We start from the raw sequence: 27,502 nt of genomic DNA on the forward strand, positions 1-27,502 counted from the left end.
CCACATTGTATTCTTAGTTTTATTATCAATTACAGGACTATTTCGGCATCATTAGAACATGAAACAATATTATTTATCTATGACTGAAACAAAAATACTGTGATGCAAAAACTATTCAGAAATAATAATAATAATAATAATACAGTTGGTATTAACAGGCACTGAAACGAGTATGAACGCACATGAGAGAGACAGCGTGAGATTTAAACGGGTTTTGATGAGAGAAAGAAGAGCTAGGAGAGAAATCTGAAATCACAACACAACCACATGGTGATCACAGAAGTCAAAATCAACTGCAGGACTAGTGTGCGGCTTCACACCCAGCGAGAGAAGGATATCACTGTCAAACAGGCCAGAAACAGAACAAATATTCTTGATAATCACTGTGTCATTATTAAAAAGAAGAAAGTTGGTGCAACGCCCCACTTGTTTTCACATCAACAACGCAGCAAATAGGCTAACTGACGCCTCTGTAAGCATGAACAGCAGAGAGAAAGAGCGAGATAGAAAAACCCTTCTGGCAGAAGAAGTTCTGTTCATTGTCCAACAAGCAGCGTTTAGAAAGAGCAAATGTAGCCCTTGAAATCAAGAATCCACGGCCTTATATCCATCTCACATCCAGGTTTATAAAATAAGATAATTTTTAATCTTTATGACGTTAATGCAGGTGAAACAAAAACCTGTACCTTTTTAGATAGGAGTACTGTGAATAAAGAAGAACAAATTGTTTAAACATCCAAAACAGAACAGTTCGCAAATTGTGAAAACATCTATTAATATTTAGAATCGCACACAGTAACTCAATAATATTTCAGTAAAAAATAATGCCTCTCATCCCATATCTTACCTCATAATCAAACGCTTACATCATGTTGTTGTCGTCACATTTTGACCAAACAGTTTTACTTAGGGCTTTTCATAAGTTGTACTATATGTGTTGTTTTTTCAAAAACAAAGTCGGTGGTTATATCAGTTATTATTCAGCTAAATGTCTCAAGCTACATGAACAATAGAAAAGTTTAAATTCAGACCGTATTTTGAAAAATTCAAGACGTCAGGGTTTCCGTGTATTGGTGTGTCTTTTGAGAAAAATGTAAGGAAAACATAAAAACTTTAGCTTTATTTTCTGAATCCTCTTTCCAATTACCGAAAACACAAAACAAGGGATTCAGGAGTAAAGTAGATGCGTTGAGGGAGGGAGAGGTTCTCCAAATGTTTGCTCTCACCCCATTTTTGTCTTTACAGTTTTTGACATTGTTGACATTGTTTTTAAGTAGGCAAGCACTACAGCTTGATGCTGAATTATGTCTTTCAGTGAGAACTGAGTCTGTTGCCTGTGTTGATGCAGTTAGCCATTAGCATTTAGCATTATATCATTCTGGCTGGCTACACATCAGTGCTAATGCTGCAGCTTCGCGTGAACATCTCCCTCATGGTGACCGAGCGGCTGAGGTTTAGTTTGTGGTAGTTGGGCAGTGGCGTCGGCAGCTGGGTAAGCAGCGGCGTGGGCAACGGGGCAGGCAGTGGAGCGGACAGCCCCAAATCTTGTTGATGCACGCTGCGGTAGCTAATGCGTTCGCCGCCATTTCGCAGGCCGTCTGGCTGCTGCAGGTAAAACGGCAGGTCGTAATGCGTACAGGACGGACAGTATGTCTGTGAACGCGTCAGTTTTCGTGTCGGTGGGGGCGTGAAGAGGCCAGGCCCATTGGGAGTGGTTGCCGTTGGGACAGTGGCCGCCAGGATGTTGTGGTTTGAATGCACCGGCGGCATACGAGACGTGACGGCGAAGTCAGGCTCCTCCTCCTCTGACTCCGACTCCTCCTTCTTACAGCAATAGTACTAGAGGGGTGTAGAGAGAGGGGTTGTCAGCTTAGCATTTTAAATATACATAATAACTGGACACACTTCAGTTTGAGGACCAGTTCTTACTATTAACTAACTACAACTTTTGCCTCAATAAACTCCTAATTTGCTGCTTATTAATAGTTAGTAAGGTAGTTGTTAAGTTTAGGTGTGGGGGTGGATTAAGGGATCTAAAATATGGTCATGCAGAGGAAGGCATTAACACATGCTTCATAAATACAAATAAACATCCAATATGCTAGAAGTGTGCGTGCTAATAAGCAACTAGTTAATAGTGAGAATTGGTCCTTAAAATAAAGTGTTACCAAGTAACTAAGTAAGGGCCAGATGTACTAACAGCTAGCAGTTATCATTGCACTGGGCAGGTGTTTTTGTTCGACGGTCCAAAAGACGTCAAATAAGATGTGCGCATTCATAATAAAAAGTGGCTCAAATGGCTCCAGGGGTGAATAAAGGCCTCCTGTAGCAAATCCATTCATTTTTGTAAGAAAAATATCCATATTTCAAAGTAATAAACACTTCTCTCTCACTTCATCTAAGCGGAAACGGATGACGTAGGACGTATGCGCACAGAATTCCATCTGAATTTCATTAATACATAAATTTGGTCATTATTTTCCACTATGAGATTATGTCTGAATATGCAACTTGGTCATCCGCTATGGCTATCAATTTTAGTGCCAACCAGCTGTTTCAGTGTCAAATCAAATGTGCAAAAATCAACAAACCATCTGAAAAACATGATGTGCCTTGTCTTTTCGATTCTGACGTGACATGTTCGTGTTTGTGACAAGCAGTCACTTCCTTTACAGAAAACATGAGATCTAACAGCAGCTACAGAAAAAGAAGAGCATGCCACTACTTCCGAAGGGAAGAGAAGGTACTAAAACACAGCATTATACCTGTAAGACAAATATGACAGTACTCCAAGAGAGAAAAAAGCACAGAAACAAAAGAGCTCACCTGCAGCCTACAGTAACACAGTATAGCGATAATGCACAGTAAGATTACTGTAGCTAGAATTCCACCTGTGATTACCACTGTCCCGGCTGTCATTCGAAAGGCTCTCCATCAACACCCTAAAAAACAAAAACAAAGAAAGAAAGGCATTAGGTTAACGAGAAACGTCTATATAATTGTTTATGATCAAACGTAAACCGCCATACGAGCACTGTGTGTGCGACGAAACTCCATTAGCTTCAATCAAATGTGCCGGAGGAATTTTATGGACATTTCAGCGTGATAAATGTTTCCCTGCACCTATGATTCGAATGCCAAAATCATCACCGCACAGGGATGAAAGTGAATGGGCAGAACAAATGGGAGGAAAAGAGAGACTAAACACACCCTAGGAGGGATAATGGTCAGAAGAAGAGGAAATGATGGAGAGATAACCTTGGACCAAGATGACTGATAAAAAAATGACAACAGTCAATATAGAAGGTCAATAAACAAAGATGTGATGATGAAGATGAAAACATTTTAAATAAATCTAGTCATCAGTTGGCACATTGTGAATACATTATGTTGTTGTATTTACAATAAATGGAATTAAATATGTTTAATCAAGACACGACAAGCAAAAACACTATTTTTCATGCACTGGGGTTTTAAGATTTTTGTTGGCAGTTGATACAAATAATTGTAATTAATCATAATTAATTGTAATTATTTATATAAATTTCCCTTTTGAGCTAATTTGGGTTACACTTTATTTCGACAGTCCACTTTAGACATTCTACTAACTATAAGTAACTTTGTAATTACATGTCAACTACATGTCAACTCATTCTCATTAATTTGCAACTAAATACATATAGTCCCCTCCATAAGTATTGGAACAGTAAAGACAAAATTTCTCTGTTGGCTGCTGTCACGAATCCTGGCCATGCTCTTCCGTTAACTCGCCACCAGATGTCACTCACTCACCACATGGACTCGTACAGCACACTGGACCACAGTTCCCACAATACATTGCACTGACGACACGCACAGCTGTTCTCTATCTCGCCCACACCTGATCATCATTTCAATCACCACCACACACCATATAAGCCTGGGACTTGCTTTTGCTCAGGGCCGAGTATTGATCTGCGTTTAGCGCTCACCTAGTGCTAGCTGCTTTACCGTGCCATTCCGTGTTTCTGTTTTGTTTCTGTAATTGTTTAGCATTTATCACTCCCCAAACGATAGCTACTTTACAGAGCCATAGTCTTAGTCTTGTCTTGCCTTGCCTTGTTTATCTTGCCGTGTCTGACCCTGCCCGTGTTTCCTGGATTAACCCTTCGTCTTGCCGTTTGGACTCTGTTTGCTCCCCGTTTGGATTATTGCTTTTGACTCTGGATTATCTCTCTGCCTTGCCCCTTTGGATACTGTTCGCCGATCATCGACCCACGCTTGCTCCACGGATTGCTCTGTCTTGCCCTTGCCATACCTGTTTGCCACTGTCTGACCCTGCCTGTTTCTGACCATGTTTAATAATAAAGCTTCGCAAATGGATCCGCACGTCTCACGTCTCGTCAGCCCCGTAACAGCTGCGGAGTCAAGACATTTGCAAATATGATTAAAAGATGAATATGAGACAAAACTACAGAATGTCACATTTTATTATTAGCCGTTTCAACACATACATGTTTTACCAAATAAAAAGAACAGCACTTTTAGAGTTCATCCCACTCATTGATGTGAGCATAAGTATTGGGACAGTTGAACATAAGACAGATATAAAAGATTAAAAGCTATTATTTAGTTGCAGATCCCTTGAGCACAATCACAGCAGTGAGTCTGTGACCCATAGACATCACCAGACTCTTGCTCTCATCCTTTGAAATACTTTTCCCAGCCTTTAATGCAGCCAATTCCAATTGTTGCCTTTACTCTCCTCTCCAGATGGTGAAATTCATGTTCAATCAGATTTAAATCTGGAGACTGACTTGAGCAATCTAAGACTTTCCATTTCTTTGCCCTTATAAATTCCTTGACTGAACTGGGAGGGTGTTTTGGGTCATTGTCCTGATGCAATATGAAGCACTCCCCAATGAATCTGGTGGCATTTTCTTGAATATTGGTAGGCAAGATGGTTTTGTACCCTTCCAAATTCATTCTGCTACTGTCATCATACATTAAGTCATCAGTAAAGTTGAGAGGGCCTGTTCCAGAGACAGCCATGCATGCCCATGCCATGACACCACCTCCACCATGCTTTACAGATGAGGCTGGATGCTTGGGATCATTGCAGTTCCCTTTTTTTTCTCCACATTTTTGCTTTCCCATCACTTAGATAAAGGTTCATCTTTGTCTCATCGGTCCATAAACACAGTTCCAAAACTCTTCTGGCTCACCTTTGTGCTTTTTTGCAAACTCTAATCTTGCCTTTCTATTTTTGGTGCTGGTCAGAGGTTTGCATCTTGCTGTGTAGCATCTGTAATTCTGTGTCAAAGTCTCCTGAGGACAGTAGATTGTCAGAGCATCACCCCAGCTTTCTGGAAGTTGTTGGTGATTTTACAGACACGTCTTTTAGGGTTAATTGTCACAGCTTTTATGATTTGTCTGTCATCAACTACTGTTGTTTTCTCAGTCGATCAGGTGGTTGTTGGTTGCTGGTGGTTTCCAAACTCTTGATTTCTCCATGCCCTTTGTTTTTGCTAGAGCTCTGATTGACTTCCTCTTTTCTTTTAGCATCAAAATTGCTTGCTTTTCTCTCAAAGTCAGCTCCCTCATCTTCATCCTGATTTGTGTGTGTCATCGTCGAATGCAAGATTCAGAATGCAGAAGTAATGGATATAACTGATACAACACATTCCCTGCTTTTAATATCTGAAGAATTAATGCAACAGGAGACAGCTGACCACTTAGAAAGACCCGTGAGGCAACTGTCCCAATACTTATGCTCACATCAGATAGAGGGATGAAACTCTAAAAGTGCTGAACTTCTTAGCTGGTACCAATACTTTTGGAGGGCACTGTATACTTGCAAAGATTCTAATAATCAGTATTGTTATGAAAGCAAGAGAAGGATTCCATAGCAGATACAACAGTTTATTTGAGAGACAAACAGAGTCACAAATTGGAATGGAGCTCGTGCACAGCGTGGATAGAAGACGGACGCAGGGACGCAATGGGCAGCCAGGTCAACTGTCGAATCCTCCGAAGTCAGGGCTGAGACTGGAGCACACCAGGAAACAGAACGAGAGGCAGAGCAGGAACACATAGAATCTCTAAGGATCTGACAATGAGAGTAACGTTAGCTGATCTTAAATAGCCCCAGTAATGAGTCACAGCTGGGGCAGATCAGCCGTAATCACGAGCTGGACACACCCACTCACGCCACACACCACAACAGACGAGCAAGGATGAGACAGTGATTCTATGAACCGTGACAAGTATGTTGTATGTTGTGGACCCATCAAAATAAAGTGTTAGCAGATATTATGCATACGGTCTACTAATACTATAATGACTGCTATTTGATATGTAGTTGCAAAGTTACTTACTGTTAGACTAAAGTGGACTATCGAATATAAAGTTTATACATATCGAATATAACACTATAAAGTGTTACTCTAATTTGCAACAAAGGGATGGGTCAACAGTGTAAATATATATGTAATTACATTCAGGTATTTGTATGTGCACAATAAGTGCATTGTATTACATAATTAATTTAAATAGTAGTTAAAGGCTACCTAATATAAAGTGTGTTTTTTTTCGGGCTGTTGACAGTATTTTCCGATTTATGAATGATATACAAAATTCCTTCTATAAAAACAATATTGAGATTTATATTATGGAAATGTATGCAAATTGCTGCATATTTAATTAGATAAAGCAAACTTTGCATATTTAAACATGACATTTCAGAAAGTCTTAATGTGCTGTAACTAATCAGCTGGGGAAGTATTGTTATATCTATTAGTTACAATTTCTACCATATTCACCTGGATCTTGACTTAATGGCACATTTACTCAATTTTACATAGCAATATTTTTATTCTATCCACAGTGTGATTTCTAAAGTGAAATCAGACTCACTATAACAGCAAACACATCAAACTCACATAAATCAGTTTGCCCATTCTACCGTAGGGTGAGAAAATCCTTCAGGAGAAACTCTTATTTAACATCTTGTTCAAAGAAATAGTGATGCAAGAGCAGCATTGTGATCACAATGACACTCATGCTACTTCAGATTCAATCTGTAATATCTGTTCTAGCAGCCTAGATCCCTAAATATTACTCTACCACCAACAATTAGAGACAGATCAGAGCACAAAGAGGCCGACATCCTCATTCAGAGCAAGCATGAGCACCATGAGTCTGTAGAGCCCCAGACCAGCAGGGGGCACATGTACTACAACTCTAGCTTCCTATACAATGATTGGTAACACTTTAATATGAGGTACCATTAATGAATATGAAACAGGCTTCTTGGCATCAAAGTTGACCCCATGCCATTTTGGAGATGCTCTGACCCATCACTATTTGATTCTTGCCAAAGTCACACAGATCTTTTTGCTCGCCCACTTTTCCTGCTTCCAACACATGAAATTCAAGAACTGACTGTTGACTTACTGCCTAATATATCCAACCCTTTGAAAGCCGCTGTTGTAACGATGCAATCAATACTATTCACTTCACATATTAGTGGGTTTAATGTTGGGGCTAATCAGTATATGGGACATTTAGCTCTACTTGACCTCAGGTCAACCACCCAGTTTGTTTAGACATGAAAGAGAATGAAAGGCAGCCTTTAGGAGAGATTGCTCAATGAATGACTGGAAACGGGCAAGGTTAGATGAGTATTAATAGGTAATGCCCTTTCAGTGGAGCTAGGCAAGGTCAACTGACCCAAAAGCCTTAGTCAAATGTCACTGAAATGATGCTTACTGAAGCATGCAAAACAACATGTGTGCATGTAACATGTGACTAATATAGTCTAACATAGTCTAATTGTGACTAATATTTAGACTAATATAGTCTAACAGACTATAATGAAATGTAAATGTTATCGTTGCATTAACTGAAACTGCACTGGCTGCTTTGTAGTTGTTAGCATGAATGAATCGGAAGAGTAAATGTTAAAATTAAGTGTCTTTTTAAAAATTACTTACTATTTTATTTATTATTTTTGAGTAAAGCCAAAAAAACACACTATTAAGATATCATGTAGTGTTTTATATATAGAATTGTAATACCGTTAATACCTTTTTAAAATACTATTTCAGTCTTCCTATGTTCAAATTTCATATTTAACTCTTGTGTTGCTTGCAGTTTCTTTGTAATTGTTTGTGAAATTTGCTTGCAATTTTTAAGACAAAATGGTTTCTACACAACTGTTTTTTGTTTAATCACTCAATGAATCAACAACAATGGTAACCGCAAAAACTTCAACATTTTAAAAGTCCCAAGTAACAGAATATTAAACATTAATAGGTTTTAATCACTTAAAACAAAAATCATGTTTTAGAGTGTAACTGGGCTAATTGTCTTGAACAATTGAGTAAAATTCTTAGCTAAATAAAAAACAAATTGAGTAAAAAAAAGTATGTACTTATTAAATAACATACGTGGATTTTACTTAATTCTATGCGTGAATAACTGAGTGTAACAACTTCCAAAAGTAGTTTTTTTTTTTTTCTTTGATTCAGACTGAAGGTTTTTAAAAATGATGCATAAGAAAACTCCTCTAACGCTTAAATAAGATTATCTGTAATGGCGTGTAATTCAGGTGTGAAGCGACAAAAGCAAAGCAATCTTGTGTAATGCCAATAAACTGTAATGAGCTGCATCTATCTTCTTTCCTCCACTGGGTACTCTTTAGACATGGACCTCCATCAAGCTCCTAGTTGAATTTAGCTTTAGGACCATTAAGAAAAGAACAGAACGGAAATATAACGTCCCTAATACTGAGGGGAGGAAATAAAACGTGGGTTCCTGCACTATTCTCTAATAATAGGGCCTTGTCGAGATGAGAAACACACACACACCGGTCTCATTTCCTCTTCAACTACCTTGATTTAAAGAATATGTGACTGTCTGTGGGATTCTAGTCTTTTTGTGTTTTATTTTGACAGGCATCTGTCTCAGCCAATCAGCTGAGCTGTCCTCGAGTAGTTCGTACCTGCTCTCAAAAATCAAATTAGGCCTTTGTAATCTGATTCGTCTAGTAGCCGAATGCAATCAATCGATCTGGGTTGGAAATGAAACAGGGCTGTTGGTTTTCATTTGATTGTGAAAAAGGCAGCTAGAAGAGAACGTCAATAATACGTCAGAGCTCATTGTTGAAATTAGGCTGAGGAGAAGCTAGAAATCAGTCTGCTGACCCCTGGGTCAATGACATGACGCTTGTTTTTTTTGTTTTTTCGTCAGCATACAGAATCAATATATTAAAAATGGAGTTCATACATACAATGACTTGAATATGCGTCCTTTGTTTCTGAATTAAAATGTATTTTGATATTTTATGGGGGCATAAATTAAATATTTCAGGGTATGCAACTATCCTGATATCAAAATAAAGAATATATCCATATAGAGAAGGAATTTCTTAAAAAAAAAAAAAATAAGTAGTTTGGCACACTCTTTAATTATTATGATTTTTAAAAAGTGCTTAATCACATAATATTTACATTTTTATAAATCATTGGTCATGTGGTGCAACCAACATGCAGAAAATAACAGGAAATGACCCTCATTACTGTATGTCAAGGACAATAAGTCCTTTAAATATTTTACTAATATATACTAAAAAAACAATAGAAAAAGTTATTTGAAATTGTATTAATATTTCATAATATTAGTGTTTTTCAAATAAATGCAAACTTTGAGACCAAATGAGACTTAAAACACTTAAAACACAAATCTTACCAGCCCCAATCAAACGCTTGAACTGTAGTATACCTAAAAATAATAAATACATAAATATAATTATAAGTATTTATAAATAATTATAAATATCAAATAATAATTAAGATTTGTACTCTCACATGTATTCAAGATGTTCAAAATGTTTTTTTTAATTGTGTAAAAGTAAAAAAAAAAAAATCAAGTTTTAAAATCAACTAGATGCTTATATATATATATATGCTCTAGATGCTTAATATATGATTAGTTAATATATATTATATTATAATATATATATTGTCAGGATTGTGGACTGTCTTGTGTGTGTTTTGCTCCCCTGTGACCCAGTTTTTCCCTCATGTTGATTGTGTTACTTTAATTCCAGGTGTGTCTCGTCGTCTTCCCCTATTATCCTATGTTTAAAAGCCCCAGTCCTTCTGTGAATGTTTGTCGGTTCTAAACGTCTATCCATGTGTTCCTGTGTCTCCTACGTTCCCTGTGTAACCTGTTGGACATTAAAGACTCTCGTTTTTGTGAATTGCTCGTCTCCTCGTTCCGTGTACACAATATATTATGTGTGTACTGTGTATATTTATCATGTACATATAAATACACATGCATGTATATATTTAAGAAAAATGTTGTTTATATATTAAATATATTTATAAATTATATTAATATAAATATATACATGTAAATATTTAAAAAATATATACTGTATGTGTGTGTCTTTATATATATACATAATAAACATACACAGTACACACACAAACAAAAACTTTTATTTTGGATGAGATTAATCGTGATATGATATACATGTATATATATATATTTCATATCACGATTAATCTCATTAAATATATATATATATATATATATTGTGACGAGTCGGCTGCCTCCCCCCTGTCCATCATCACCACCCCGTCCCGTATTCGCCGCCCTTCACCAGGCTCCCGACGGGAGTAGGTGTGTGAGAGAGGAGGGGCGCTGAACACCTAGGGCTGGCGGCGTGTGATGAGGTGCACCTGATGTGAATAGAGCCTCATCACCGCCGCTGTTTAAACGCCGAGCGCGCCTCTCCTCGGGAGACCGGTCTCTTCCCCGTGCACGCACGCTGGTGTCCTCGTGGGTCCAGGAAGGGAGCGTCGAGGAGGACTGCCGCACCCGTTAGGCGGCTGTCGGGCCAGGATGCCGGGCCGCCGAATCCCCCAGAAGCGCCGGGAACCCAGGAGATGGACGAAGCCGCGCAAGAGACGCCGCCGCCACTCGCTCCCGGCCCCCGGACTCCGCCCCTTCCCTGGACCCTTCCCTGACGAACACTACCCTCCTTCACTAGCCCCGCGGCACAGCGAGGACACCAGGTTCCCCATTCCTTTGGACACTTTATTTTCCCTGGACACTTTATTTTTCCCCTTTATTTGTTTAATAAAAACCTCTCCGAGGCTTGACGTCACACCCACTGTGTCTGTCGGTTGCTCCTCCCGCCACTATATATATATATATATATATATATATATATAAACCATCTAGCATTAAGTATCTAGACACTCTGTTTTGTCATTGGCCCTGCTACTGACTGCCATGTTCATGACATTTAACCTAAAATTATTAGTAATACTGGGACCCAGTGATTCGAAAGGTCAATTGAATAGTTAGTTTTGTACATGCGCAGAGACTCAAGCATGTAACCTATGCAAAAACCCAGCATTTACGCACAGCGCTCATGTGCACACATAGCTGTAATTCAATGAAGTCAAACATCCATTAGCGTGCTGCAGTCTACCTCACAAACCTCCCATGGGGATCACTAAATTAGATCACAGTATGAAGAATATGTTGCCATATCACAACATATTCATCACATGAAGCTTTAATTACAGGATGTGTGCAAACACACGCTCAGAACACAGATACACAAGTCACTCTGCCACTGCAGCATATCCTTGTAATGCAGTGGTCATAGTTTAAGCAGGTATAACTTAAAATACAAGTTTGAGATTTTTAATAAAAGACAGAGAAGCAGGTCAAAAAATATTGACTGCAGCCGCAGCTTTTTAGAAACCCTGACATGAAGAAGTGTGCACGTAAACATGCAGGTTTCATCATATTTAATGTCCTGTAAACACATCCGCTCTGGTATGATGAGATGCATCAATCTTGCAGAAGAATTTGCTAAATAAATCGCCTTCAAAAAAATTAAGTATGATTGCAAAATCAATGACACAATTCAGTGTGTGACAAATCATATGCTTAAAAATGTATTGCATATTTGCATGTGGTTTATCTTTGCTGATAATTTCTTGAACTTATCACAAACATACACCTGTCTGTCAGTGTTTGGTATATTGAGTTGGTTTTGTTCTGTTTCCTGCATATGTGACCCTGGACCACAAAACCAGTCTTAAGTGTCAATTTTTCGAATTTGACATGTATAAATCAGCTGAAAGCTGAATGAATAAGCTTTCCATTGATGTATGGTTTGTTAGGACAATATTTGGCTGAGATACAACTATTTGAAAATCTGGAATCTGAGGGTGCAAAAAAATCTAAATATTGATAAAATCACCTTTAAAGTTGTCCAAATGAAGTTCTTAGCAATGCATGCATTAACCTTTAGACCTATTTCAAAGACAAAAGACATATGGAAATATATGAAGTCTTATTTAAGTGAGTCAGAAAAAAGCACACTTAAATTGAAATAACTGCATTTAATATAAATTTAAACGATTATACATTTTCATTTCAGTGCAAATAGCATGCAGTTAGTCTCTGAAAACATGGCATTCAGTTCAGTCTTGATTATATTCTTTTAAAGTGCACTATTTTACATAATATGTACTCTTTTTAAAAGTATGCTGCAAGTGTACTGCTTTTCACAAGGATGCCCTTTTATTTCATTTATTTTCTTATAATTACCTTTTCATTTTATACTACTTGGAGGTGGAAACAGGCTTCTATGATAGTTATTCCAAAGATGTTTAAATAATTTTTTTTGGTTTTGACTCATTGGGTGCAAAACGTTAGGTTTCTGCTAATAATTTTCATTTTAATGTATTATTTACTAGATCTGGCACCATGCCATGACTGTCTGGTTGTATCTGTAGGTCTGCACATTGTCACAGGTGTGCACATGTAAATACATATGCATTTTACAATGACTTCAAACATGTCCAGACATATTCATAATGTATCACTCTTTCATGTATTACAGACTCTTTCATTTTAACTCTAGGGTTACATAACGTGAAGATGGTTTTGTACTGATGCCAGACTAATCATTCCCTTGTTATGAATAACCATATCTCTTGGTTTTCATCCAAAAAAAATATAAAATCCAAAGAAATGAAGTCCCATTTTTTTAGTCAGTAGATTACTGAAAAAACAGACACAAGATTGTGTTAACAGTTTGAGGTAGAATTTCCACCAAAAGGCATATTATGACATTCAATATTTTATTTTCACTGTATCAAAACAGTTTTTTCATGTTTTGTTCTGTTATAATCTAAAGATCATTTTACCTCTTTCATTTCCTTCTGAAAAAGAAGTACACTTCAGCTTACTTTTAAAAAGACTACTTTTTGCAAGAATAATATACTTTAATAGAATATTATGTAATTGTATGTTAATTAAAAATATAGTTTAAATTGATATTAAATGAAGTTATCTATTTTAAGTAGGACATATTTAATCGCAATTTCAATGTTATTACTTATATTGTCTTTGAAATATGGTTAAAGTTTATTACTGAATGTACTGAGGCATTTACGGTAAACTAAAATATACTTTAAAATCATGTCTATTGAAATGTATGTCATGCATTTACATAAGTTTGCAATTGCACATATGTAATGAAGTTGCAATTTAGTATACTTAAATATATGAACTTTAAATGCATTATCAAATAACACACTACAGTTAGACTTATAATCAAGTACTTCAAATGTGCTTTAGCATGTTCAACACATCAAAATAAGTGTACTTCAAAGGATTTTTAAAGCAAACGCAAAACTTTTAATTGACATTTTTACAGTGTACTTTTTCAAAGTGCACTAAAACAGTCATGGACACTCTTAAAAATAAAGGTGCTTCAAATGCCACAGAAGAACCATTTTTGGTTCCACAAAGAACATTTCAGTCAAAGGTTCTTTAAAGAACCATCTCTTTCTTACCCTTATATAATCTGAAGAACCTTCTTTCACCACAAAGAACCTTTTGTGAAACAGAAAGGTTCTTCAGATTTTAAAGGTTCTTTAGGAACCATTTAGACAAAAAGGTTCTTCTGTGGCATCGTGAAGCACCTTTATATTTACAGTTTTTCTCGACTGCTAAAACACTATAACCACACACCCTTTCAAAAATCACACCCATTTTGCTGAACTATAAACACTATTCCCTGCTTTAACACGTGAGTCAGATTTGGTGAACTGTTACTGCAAAACTCTACACACAAATCCCTACATTTCTCAGTGCTTACACCATGTGATCATTTACAAAGCACTAGCATTCAATATTGTTCACTCAAGTCTGCACAGTTTGAGCTCAATTAGCACACAATTACCCAAGTGGAAACACTAGGAGTCTAAATTTATCACACACCAATCAGAACCTTCGATGGATAAATAAAAGGGCCAAAGTCAGCTTACAGTTTTTCTCAGTGGCTTTGGTGCATTTCTCAGATCAGAAATGAAATTCTCAAAACTACTTGTTCAACCTCCACATCATCTAGTCACTTGTATACACCATAAAAAGTTTCTCATTCTTTTGAACAAGTTGGGATTGCATTGGTACATTCATGCAACTGATTATTTACATTTCTCTGTGGTTTCCTACATTATCAGTAGCTATTGTCATGTTGTTCAAGATGTATTATATAGTTCTCTGTGCTATAGTCTTACCCCTAAAACCTCAAGTCATTAGTTCATCGTATAAGTCATTAAATGCAAAATGGTTGATCTAGTTGTCATAAACCGTCAAACATATTTTCTACACATTTCTATTAGACTTTTTGTAAATTTGCCATGAATTGTGCAAGTGAATCTTGACTTTCACTAATGAAGAGAATATAGATCAACCAATTATACGTAAACCAGTTCTCTGAAATAGCTCAAAGGTGCATCTCATGATGCAGACAGAGGACAACACAAGAGTTACAAATTCTGACAGTGGATGAACATCCAGAAAACGATCAGGGTCAACAGCCGAGAGGAATGCATGGTGGAAGGGTCCATTCTGTACACTGAGAAATAAAACATTTGGGAAGTACCGCACTTATAACCGGTTTTTGTAGTATTGTTTTGAATTGATCTCATCGGTGTGTAAAACTGTTCTGCAGTGTGTGTGTGTTTTTGACTGTTTGCGTGTCATGTCTGAGAGCAAAGTTTGGTTTTTCAGCAAGATCGAGTTGTTTTGAGTGGAGAGCTTCATTTTGACCTGAATATAGGAAGTTTGGGGAATTGAGTTATAAGTTATGGATTCGTGTTTACTGTTTTGAGAATACGAGACATAATTTCAAGAAATGTGTTTAAGCAATCGAGAAAAACTGTAAGAGTGAAAGCAGTTTCTTTTCAAGTACATTTAAGTGGCATTTTAATTTGATTAAAATATTATCTGCAAATACAGAATTTTTGGTAACACTGGATAAGGTTTCATTTGTTAACATTAACTACATTAACATGAACTAACAATGAATTTTTTTTATTTGTTAACATTAGTTATGTACTAATATGAATATGCCATTTTTTATTAAGTATTTTATAGATTTGATTTGATTTGAAGTGCACTACAAATGCATGTTCAATACAATTAAGCACACTTATTTTTCACAAGGGTTTGCTTTAGTATTTTCCTTGCTTATTATCCTACTTTACTGCTAGCAACTTCATCAAATCACTCTTCAGTGACACTGTCTGCAATATTTTCGAGTGGAGGTCAAAGGTGCATTCAAGCCCTGGTGTGAAATGTGTGAAAGGGACTTAACAACTCCTGACACAGAAGTTTGCACATTTCTCTGTGGTGTGCCATGGGAAATAATAAGAAAGCATTTTCTTCTGAAGCATGGCAGAGCCCAAGTCCATTCATGTGACAGCATAATAACACAGCCTGACAGGGGACATGAATGTGGAAACATAAACCTGCAACAAAGGTCGTTCATTTCTGCACACGCGATAAGATTATGACTCCATCCATTGTGACTCGACGTGGCATCAAGTACACTTCCAGAAGAATACATCTGGACCGCATGCATAAAGAGCTTTGAATATGGATGTGCCACCCTGCTGACAAGACACCTTAGACCTGCATACATTTCCATGCTGGCTCAGGCTGGTTTATGCTAGTTAGTGCCTGTCTCATGCTGTGAAACAGTGAAAACGTAGCTGGTGAAGCTTGTCAAGCAGAATGATCGGTCTGACAAAGCTGGTTGGTAGTCTTGATGGTTAGGCTAGTTAAGAGGTGTGATGTGACACCAGCACCAGCATCCAAAATAAAAACAATCTGTAGGCCACATTATATGCTATAATACAACAACAAAATTGAGTAATGCAGGCAGACGATCACTTGATTCTACTTCAGATGTCCTTATACACATTGTTCAAATGAGAAATTGCTGCTTATTTGTGGACCACCATAACTTTAGTCGACTACAGCTCCTACTATTCAACACTGAAAACAATAGTCGATTACACGAGAGAAAAAACATGATCCTATCATTCAGTTTACCATCAATTTAATGTTACTTTTTAAATAGATTAAAATAAAATGTTTGAAAAATAATACATTATTTTTCAAAGTGTATCTGAGCGAAAACTACATTTTTACCTCAGACCTCGTATGCTTTTTCTTCGTGTCAGTTGCGGCGAGCTCAAAAGTGACCATGCGAAAGACGAGCAAGGTGTGGGATTATTTTGAATTAGAAATAAACAGAAAAGTTTTGTGTAAACTGTGTAATGTCAAATTGGCTTACAATAACTCTGGAGCGATGCGTAACCACTTAGGCGTTAGCTTAGAGGCTAGCCACAGCCAGCAAATGTCAATCACGTCATTCACTACAACCCGCTGCGATCCCATCCACACGGTCTATTCCTCTAAACGAAGACCCACTTCGGTGGTGGTGCGGGATGTCCAAGCACTTTTTGAAACTCTATCGGCTTGTTTGTCGTAATCTCTGCGGGCCAGTGACTTCAGTTCCTGCTGAGCGTGTTTTTTCAAGTGCAGGAATATAATTGTTAATCAGGTACTCAGGTCCCGTCTTTCACCAGACCACGCTGACATGTTAATTTCACTGAACTAAAACGCATGAGTAAGTCTGAGTAAGTCAAATGGGCATTGTTGCATTTTTTAGTTTTTAGACGATATTGTATGTTTTTAAAAGCCGTTTTAATGCTATTCCTTGATCAACTTTCCTATTGTTTTTGACTTGTGTTTAAATATGCTGACTAACGTTATATGACGATGAAGAATTCTGTAGTCTATTGATTGATTTTTCCATTGTTCTGCATTGCCCCAGCTGATTTGTATAAATAAGCCATGCATTGGCTACCATTGAGTGTATGCTCTTTTTTTTGTTTTTTTAACGACCACTTAAAATTAAATGATGATAACGTGAGGCAAGTGTACGGCATAATCGTGACCTATTTTTAGTGGAAGTCATTGAGGGATTTGACAGTGTGATTCATAGATTAAATATTTGAAATCTAGGGTATTAGAGTAGAGTACAGTAGAGTTTTTTTTTTCATCTCGGGGGTTTCTAGTCAAATAATCGGATACAAAACATCCGTTTAAACGACAGTCAAATTAGTCGTAGCGCACATCCCTAAACTTTGATATGACTTCGATAACCTTGTGTCAGATGTTTTCTAAAAACCTTGTTGTTGTATGTGATTTATAACCCAGTGGTTCCCAAACCTGTCCTGGAGGCCCCCCTGCCCTGCACATTTTTTATGTCTCCCTAATCAGACACACCCAATTTAGTTATTGCAGTCTCTACTAACGAGCTGATGAGTGGAATCAGGTGTGTTAGATGAGGGAGACATACAAAATGTGCAGGACAGGGGGCCTCCAGGACAGGTTTGAAAATAACCTACTGTATATTATTTGGATGTATACCATTATTAATTGTCTGTTGCTGTTAACGTTTGTTGCGTTGTATCCCATTTGTTATCTTTCTAACTCAGTGGCGGGCCGTGCATTTCATTAATCCACCTCTTAATACCATCATAATGATGCCACGGCTATAGAAACCATAATTAGTACACAGAAATGCAGTGTAACAGGGCATTGCATCACAGACAGGTATCTTATGCAGCGAGAATGAATGATATTACTAAAGCTAATTAACACAATTCATCAAGTTTCCACACCTGCGCAACGCATCATCTCTAGCTGAAGCATTAACCTGACAAAATGACACAAATATAATCAACCTGAAACTCAAACGTATTTATACCTTACAGAGAACATTGGTATAAAACAAATAAGGTGATTACATGTGTTTTAAAGTTGACCTAACAATTTAATGAACTCTAACTGCTTTTCGTCTTCATGAGTCTCCCCGCCGGTCTGCCCGCGCGCTGCGGGAGGAAAATACTAGTTAGCACAGGCTTACCGGGAAAGTGAGCAAGTAATTAAAATGATAAAACTCATACAAGACGATGAAGAAAAGCGTAATGTACCCTATGAATCTCATCTTCACGCCTCATACAGCTTTAGGTTCATAAAGCTGGACTCGGAAACTGAGATATTCTTACGGAAACTTAAACATGGCTTTATATTTTGCAAATAACATCGGAATACAACGCATAAAGCAATAAAAGTCAAAAATGAAACTTAACCTACCATACTCTAGTAGTTTTTCATCTTCACGAGTCTTTTACAGCACTCTTGCCGATAGGTGTCTGGTTGTTTTTCGCCGCGGTCATTTAGTACTTTAGTATTAAGATTTACAGAGGGCGAATATTTTACAGAATGCACTGTACACAGCATATACGGTGAGAAACAGTAATAACACTGTGAAAACACAAATATTTAAAGTGATGCTGTTTGCTAGCTTTGACTAGTGCGCTCTGAGCATCCAATCAAAGGACGAGAAAATGCTGATGTTATCGTAAGCCTGCTAGATGGCCCTGGAGCTGCCAACTCGAAATCTGATTGGTTAAAGCAACGATTTCTTTCTGATGTTAAGCTACAGACGCCTGCACTGCTGATTATGAAGGCCTTAGGTCTTAGGCCTAAGCTATGAAATGAAGAGAATAGACTATTGTAAATAATTTAATACACATTCAATGAAAAATATATTAAAACTAAGTCAGTGATTCTGATAGTGTTTAGGTCAGCAGAGAAGGCTTTGCTGGCCCTGACGGCCCACCACCCCCTATAACTGTGAATTGCATTGTATATGTTAACATATAAATTTTGTGCATTTTAGCATTATGCATGTCATCATGTTGTTACAGTATGTGTATGTTAGCATCATGTATGTTAGCATGTTGTTAGAGTATGTCAGCAGCACAGATGTTAAAAAAACAGTATATTAGCAGAATGCTAACCTAAATATTGTAACAACATGCCCAAGTGCAATAACAGTGTAACCTAGCTAAAAGTTTCACACACCCTGCAGTCAAAACTACATTTCTTTCATTTCAAAGAGATAAAAGGATGAAGAAACATTATAGGGTGATTTAATCATGTTCAGACAAGCACAACAGTAAAAAATAAATAGAGCCTGAAGGTCAATTTTATATGGGCCAAAAGAACGAAATAGCCTATAATGACTTAAAAGTAATAAGTCGTCTCATGTTACAGTGCTAATAGAGTCTTGAAACCGTCATACATCAACAAACAAACCAAAAAAAAAAAAAAACCGAATGCTGACAGTAAACAAACGCACTATGAAGGTTACCAGGCATATCAATATCACTTCCCGTTGAGGGACGTTTGGTTTAGTGACTAAATGTGGCAGATCATTTGTTCATACCACATTAATTCCATGACTAAGTCTTCATACACGACTATGAAGAATAAAAAGCCTATTCTTATTCTCAAGTCACACATCAAACTCAGTAAAAGCACTTCAAGATATGAAACATGGCAGTGCCATATGCACCCTGCATAATCTCTCTATTTGTGGTTCGTGACAAATAAAGCGTTACCCCTGGCAACCCCACGGCTACTGCACAGGCCTATTTGAGTGATCCATAGTGTGTGTGTGTTGAGGGATGAAGCATGCAGGTACGCCATTAGATAATGCATTCCCACACTAATGAAGGCCATGAACACATGCTACTTCCTCATGAGTTTATACAGGACTGACGTTAAACCCACATTGATCCAAATATATGACGGCAGGGAAATGTATTCCCTTACCAAAGTACACAAACACTGCTTTTTCCTAATGTGCAGAATATCTCTGGTATCACAAACACATGCATACAGGAAGTAAACTGATTGCAGTGGACAGCTTGGATTTGAATTCCATTGAATATGCAGAAATACATACCTCATATAAACAAACCCAAAGCGGGTGCGCTCGAATGCCAGTCTGGACTGATTTAATGCTTCATATGAGCCTGCTGGTTCGCTCGATCTGTCTGATACATTAGGATTATCTTTCATGATGCAAAGTTTGCAAAGGGAGAGTGTAAAATGTAAACAGGAAGTGCCAGAGGACAAAGAGCTGATTTTTTTTCTCCATTGCCTGTCCATAGGGATGTTTGAGATTGCATTTCATGATGTAAAATTAATTTTAATATATATCTATATATATTTTTTAAAATTTGTAAAAAAAAAAAACTTTTTTTATAACAATGTAATTAACTGGTAAATAATTCATTATTATTGTCTATGCGGTAACACTTTATTTTAAGGTGTCATAATACAGAGTAATTACTTAGTTAAGTACTTAGTAGTTGTACTTAAATGAAACTAAATGCACTTAGCATGTAACTAAGTTATGGAACAGCCTGTACTTACAATTTGTAATTATGTAAATGTAATAGGCAGCTACTGTTACACATATGTAACAGGCTGAATCTGTTACACAGCTACTTATGTATAAAGATTGTTACATATGTGTTGCAGACTTTAAACAACGTAATTATAAATGTCAGTACACAGGCATAAGTGTATCAAGATTGTACTTAAGTGTACTTCATGTACTGTACACCTTATCCAGCTGCACCTTAGTTCGATTTAACCCACCAGTACACATCTTAAAAACATGTAATAGCTTTCTAATTACATTCAAATTACAGCATATTACACAGGCATAAGCTACTTAAAATAAAGTCTATCAAGATTGTACTTAACTGTACAAATAGCTGTGTAACAGACTCGGTCTGTTACATATGTGTATCAGTAGCTGCCTATTGCATGTACATAATTACAAACTGTAAGTACAGGTTGATCTATAACTTAGTTACATGGTAAGTACATTTTGTTTCATGTAAGTACAACAGCTACTACTAAGTACTTAATTAGGTAACTACTCTGTATTATGACACCTTAAAATCAAGTGTTACCGCTATGGTACATACTATAGCATGCTTCGTGGTACTCTTGTGAACGGAAAGAGATGAGAAGAAATAGTTGAATAAAGTTGATATTTTAGTTTTCTTTGCACACAAAAAGTATTCTTGTAGCTTCATAATATTACAGTTGAAGCACTGATGTCATATGGATTATTTTAATGATGTCCTTCCTACGTTTCTGGGCCTTGAAAATGTTAGTGTCTATGCAGGGTCAGAAAGCGCTCAGATTTCATCGAAAATATCTTAATTTGTATTCTGAAGATGAACGAAGGTCTTACAGGTTTGGAACGACAAGAGGGTGTGTAATTAATGACAGAATTTTAATTTTTGGGTGAACTACCCCTTTAACCAGTTTGGTGTTTGCTATTTTTGAATCAAAATAATATTAGTAACCAAAGTTGCATTATTTCTCCTGCATAATAAAGCGCAGTATGGACCCGTTAAGATGTGTAATCTACATAAAGAATCTGACATGCAGAATTTTCTATTCATCACAAGGGATTTAATCGAAAATTATGTTTTTTGTCATAATCGTGCAGCTCTAATTCATGGTAGGTCTACATAGCATCACTTCGGCACAAATAACAGGTACCCTAATCTGTCCATCCAGGTTATTATGCCCTATACCATCTAAAGAGATGAAATCCTTCAAGGGCACTCAAAGTGGCATCTTGTCACCATGGAAACGGCAAACAGGTATGCTGCTTGAGCATGTCTCACCCACTCATACAGTGATTCATGCTCGTACAAATGAATGGTTAAAATTGCTCCTGTTGTAAACTGCAGGTGTTCTGCATTGGGGTTCATCCATTTGTGACCCATGTTCTTCAGGCATAATTGCTGTCTATATCATCAACTCAAGCTTTAAGTTACATTAATTAGATACTGTAAAGTATAAATTCCCTACGTAGCATAAAAATACATTTTTGCATTAGCTTTACTCATGGAACAGTGAATATCACAATGTCACGTCATATCATGCAGACACTGAGAGTTGTGCTGATTTACATGTGACTTTTTATGGATCTTTTTCTCTCTCTCTAAATCAAATCCTTTGTCTTTCAAAATGACAAAAAGATGTCATTCAGATTTCATTCAGGTCTGTGCAATCCAATCAAACTGATATTCTGAATATTATAGTGTTCTCATTGGGGGTAGTTCTTGACCAGAGTAAGTCAATATAATGGCAATTATAAGAAAATTATGCCAACAGATATCAAAATGTAATATAAACTGGCAAAAAAATATAAATACTATCAAATAATTAATTCCCATGCACAATACTTTACCAAATTTTAAATGACCCCACTCAGAATTGTGAGATATAAGCTGTCAGAAAAATGTCAGAATTGTAAGATAAGAAGTTGCAATGACCTTTTTTCTTTTTATTCGATGACGGAAATTAAACATGAACTCAGAATTTGGTGAAAAAAATTCAAAACTATGAAATGCAAACTCAGAATGTCCGATGACTGAACTGTAGGTTTTTTCTGTTACATTTTAACCGAAGCAGGGATCATATCAAAGGAACACAATATTATTTTAGACATGGAGCTGTGCTTTTAAAAAAGAACTTGTGCTAATAAGCAATTACAGAGCAACTACTTCAAACATCCACCCAGAACACTTTAGCATACATTTATCAGGCTTTTCATTGGTAATCAGCACTTCCTGAAGAAAATGTCAATATCCAGTTCATTTCAAACCATCAAATTCTATTTTGTAAGAGCTAAATGTGCAACAGACGATTCATTTGCACCTCAGGGTGTCTGAGTCATCTTCTAGCTGAGGAGCACTTCCCATCCCAATGTACTCATTGAAATCTCTATTTATAACTATATTACTTAATAGTTCAGGTGTTTGACTATAAATGATTCTCATATAATGTACACCAGTGATGATAAATGATTTCAAATGATGCACATGCAAATTTAATTCATTGTTGTTTTATGTAAAAAAGCAGATGAATGTCTTTGGCTTTTGCAGCACATCTTGCTGATTTTCTGCCTCTAACACCAGGTACACTTTTAAAGAGATAAAATACACTAATAACTTAAAATTCTGTCATTAATTTCTCACCCTCATGTCGTTCCAAACCCGTAAGACCTTTGTTCATCTTCGGAACACAAATTAAGATATTTTTGATGCATTCCGAGAGCTCTCTGATCCTGCATAGAGAGCAAGCATCCTAACACGATCAAGGCTCAGAAACGTAGCAAGGAGATCGTTAAAATAATCCATATGACATCAACCGTAATTTTACGAAGCTTCGAGAATACTTTTTGTGCTCAAAGAAAACAAAAATAACGACTTTAACAATTTGTCTCCTCTGCGTAACCCTAGAGTGCCATCTTGGAGAGTATCACATACATAAAATGGCGCTATGGGGTGATGCAGAGGAGACGAATAGTTGAATAAAGTCGTTGTTTTAGTTGTCTTTGTACACAAAAGTATTCTCGTAGCTTCGTAAAATTACAGTTAAACCACTGATGTCATATGGATTATTTTACCGATCTTGGTCTCAGCTTTTTGTTCAAGCTTTTTTTAATGAAACACATTCAAGTGTTGATAAAAAAAGAATGCATGATGTCAGAATAAAATGAGTTTTTGTTCTTTGTTTTGACATATTACATGTTCATGTATTCATACAACAAAGTATTCTATAGGGGCCATTAAATGTTTGTGGAAATGATCAAAAATGTTGACGGTGACCGGCAACTTTAAAAAAAAAATACTGGTTGGCAAAGAATTGAATTAAATTAAATTAAAAAAATATATAATAATAATGATATTTAAAAAAGTCATTTATTAAGTCATATTTAACTAACAGTCCTCTTTATTTCTAAAGGACTTGTCCTCAGTTTAACTGGAACAACAGGCGGTTCAACTCTCTCGGGCCTCAGGGGCCACTGACTGTGTCTGCATTAGAGGGCCGGAGTGAGCATATGACTGAGTCATTGTTTTGTAGCCGCTATGTACACAACCTCCAGCCTTCTTCCATCACCACGAAGAGGATAAAAGTTTTTACAGGACTTATATAAAAACACTCTTTTGTGAGATAACATAATGTGTGTGTTTAGAGTTATTTCTGCAGGGCGGCTGAGTACATCTCCAGCCTCTTTTCCACTTTGCTTCCTGCCCTAATCGTTTTATATCTTTGCCTGTCCAGTTGGCAAGAGGCCACTCCGTATCCAGAATCATTCCACCATTATGTGCTTCAAAAGTCATTCTGCTGCTGTCTCACACTGAACATCCCTATATGTTCATGGCCCCTCTTTGGAGAAGATCCTCCTGAGAAACCTCCTCCATACCAAACTATGTGAGAAATAATCCATTTTGTTATTGCTTTGGGACTTTTCCAATTCAGCTTAAGCAGGTTTGGGGGGATGTGAGAGCAAGCTTCCATCTTCTATTAAAAACAGTCTTTGTAACATGTTTATATTCTGCAAGGCATCTGCCGGCATGTTCTCCCTTGGGGCGGCAGGAGTGTTGTAAGCCCATGCTGGTGTCTGCGGTCGCAAGAAGTGACATGGCCTTGTGGCAGGAGACATAGCAACCGGCGTGGGGGGAGGGGATGAGGGAGGAGAGCAGGAACAATGAAGGACATAAATGAAAGAGTAGCGAGGAGATGTGGTGTGAAAGGCAGCCTGGAGGTTGTGGCAGAAAAGAGTTTCAAGAATGATGCTCCAAATATCCAAATCATTAAACGTCTCCGCTCACAGGCCGTATGGTCAGAATAAAATCTAGCCTGTTTAAATGCACTTTACAACTGGGTGCTTCATGAATTTAAAATATTGTGATACTTTTTAAGGTGATGCAATTTAAAGTCATTGTTACATTCTGTAATTATTCCTAAACCTTGCTGCATGCAGAATACAAATCATTTTAGTCTCTGAGAAGCGCGTTCATTATATTATGAAAACATTATTGAGAGGATAAATGAAAAATATATATTTTTTTCATCATTTAATCACCCTTATGTCTTTCCTAACCTGTACTGTATGACTCCTTTCATCTATGCAACATGAAGAAGATATTCAGAGGAATGTTTCAACTTCATACAATGGAAGTCAATGGGGTCCAAAAATACAAGCAACAACAACAGCAAAATTAAAATATATATATTTTTTGTTTCAGAGAAGAATGCCATATATGTATGTAAGTATAAGTATAAATAACAAAAAAAATAAATACTAAGCTTAAATTCTTCTTTTTTTTTTTTTTTTTTAAGTTATTAGCGTATGTTTTACAAGGATGGAAGTCAATGGGGTCCAAAAATCCAACAAATTTTTCTAAATATTTTCTTTTGTGTTCCATAGAAGAATATCATACACACTGTAAACATAAATAAATAAATAATTAAATACGTATTTAAATTTTTAAATAAAGTTTTAAATAAAACAGATTATTAATAATTATAATAAACTATAACAAGTCAGACTTTCTACTCTAAAATGCAATTTTAATTCAGTGTGTTCCTTGCTGTTTCTTTGTAATGATTTATGAAATTTAAACCTTACACCAATTTCACAATATTTGTTCAACAGGTTTATGATTTATGAGTTTTATGAGAAAATATAATTTTCTATGACGTAATGAACGTGACTACTGAAACGTGTTTTTACATGTCAGAGCAGGCTAAAATAATTCTTTGAGGTAACAACTCCACATGTCCACTGTTACAGCACAGAAACACTGTTCTGAAGATGATTTGGTTAAAATAAGGTCTGGATATGTGACACAGGCTTATTCCTCCTTTGAAGATGCCACTTTGGAATAGACATGCTATGTCTCTATGATTCACTGGAATGGGGGCATCTTGCAATTAATATGTGTTTGACAGAGAAACAGAGGGTCAAGGATGGAGGAACGGTCATGGCTGGGGGTGGAGAGAATACTTTAACATTATTATGCTGGAAAAGCCCATCCCCCTTTATGTCCCATCTCGTAAATGTCGTAGGGGAAAAAATCTCTTTGCACCTTTCAAGGGGTCATGGGAAATCACATCCACCAATCAGGAGGAGTGTAGATTGCCACATCAGCTTGACTGCACGTGACATGAAGGGTTCAATGGCTCTTAATATTTGAGTTATCATTAAAAGAGCACAGGTTGAGAAATATGGTCTTAGGTCACATGATTAAAACCATGATGCAGTTACAACTCATTGTAGATTGAACAACTAAGGGCTATCTCTTTGGGTGCATCTAAGTGGGAAAATCTAGCCTTCTTTTCAATGGTTTTTCCCTGGAGTTCAACCTCCTATAAATAGGCCTATACGTTGTATAGAGTTGATTTGGTTAAAAACATTAACTCAGACATGAATTAAACTTCTATAATGATGCAGTAGTGAGAAGGATATATGTAGGATATACTGAATGCATGCAACATCAACATATTTGAATTAAATCGGTCAACTTTCTATAACTTCAGCACCATGGACAGAGAACAACTTCCTATAAATGCCAGTTGAAGCTACATGAAGAAAAACAGGCCTATTTTAATTTAATTAAAAGTGCTAATAATGAAAATGCCAACTGGAGAATGTCTCCGAGCATAAACGCGGATTAGGAATGATTACTGTTCACACAAACCAATAGAGAAACCGGATTACATTTCTTCACAACCAAATCAATTCTGTGGACAAATGAAGGGAACTAAATCACAGCTGTGTTGTAATCTTACCTACACGATGGTTAGAATTGAACCAGAGCACATCTGCAGAACTGTTACGGACTTTCGGCGTCCTAAAACAGATTAAACATGAAGCGAATGGGCTGGGGAAACAATAATAACAGTCTCACACGATTAAGATGAAGCGATATCTTGGTAATAATCAAAGCGTTCCTTATTTCATATCCGTTTATGTGGAGTTGCCAACATCCTGAGAGACTTTTCATAGAATGTGAGGAAAAAGAGAAGCTCCGAGAGCACAATGTAGTAATTTGGAAGAGGAAAAACTTGAGGAAACCAAAAGTCCTTTTCGATAGGTAGCCCTAATCAAATCCGCCGTCGGTCGAGGAAATCGGCGTAAACTAGTTCTTCAAACGTCGGAACATGAAACCTTCACAATGCGCCTAAGCTTCAGATGGCAGTGTCTTCTCTCTTTGCGCGAGAAATTACTACGGACTATGAAATCTCAGCTTGTTTGTTCTCCGATGCTTTCCAGCCAGATAATTGCTGCTGTTCGTCTCGTGCAGCTGAAGTGCACTGTAAATCTGCCCGCGCGCGCGGAGTGGGATGAGACGGGTTTACAGTTCCGGTCGCTGCGCTGACT

General features: G+C 36.9%; 1 protein-coding gene across 2 annotated transcripts; it reads right to left on the reverse strand.

The window, feature by feature from the left end:
• LOC306866050 (protein FAM163B-like) lies at nucleotides 1-27,502 on the reverse strand. 2 transcript variants are annotated; one of them, XM_079411017.1, is made up of 3 exons: nucleotides 26,911-27,502; nucleotides 2,827-2,942; nucleotides 1-1,839 (listed from the first exon to the last, which is right to left on the reverse strand). In XM_079411017.1, exons 2-3 carry the CDS (start codon nucleotides 2,917-2,919, stop codon nucleotides 1,387-1,389), a joined length of 546 nt encoding a protein of 181 aa, XP_079267143.1. In that variant the 5' UTR covers nucleotides 2,920-2,942; nucleotides 26,911-27,502; the 3' UTR covers nucleotides 1-1,386. The 2 variants fall into 2 exon arrangements, with proteins under 2 accessions (XP_079267143.1, XP_079267144.1); XM_079411018.1 differs by lacking the exon at nucleotides 26,911-27,502 and adding an exon at nucleotides 20,198-20,338 and having other exon boundaries at nucleotides 878-1,839.

The sequence above is a fragment of the Barbus barbus genome, assembly GCF_936440315.1.
Source record: "Barbus barbus genome assembly, chromosome: 47".
Taxonomy (NCBI): Eukaryota; Metazoa; Chordata; class Actinopteri; order Cypriniformes; family Cyprinidae; genus Barbus; species Barbus barbus.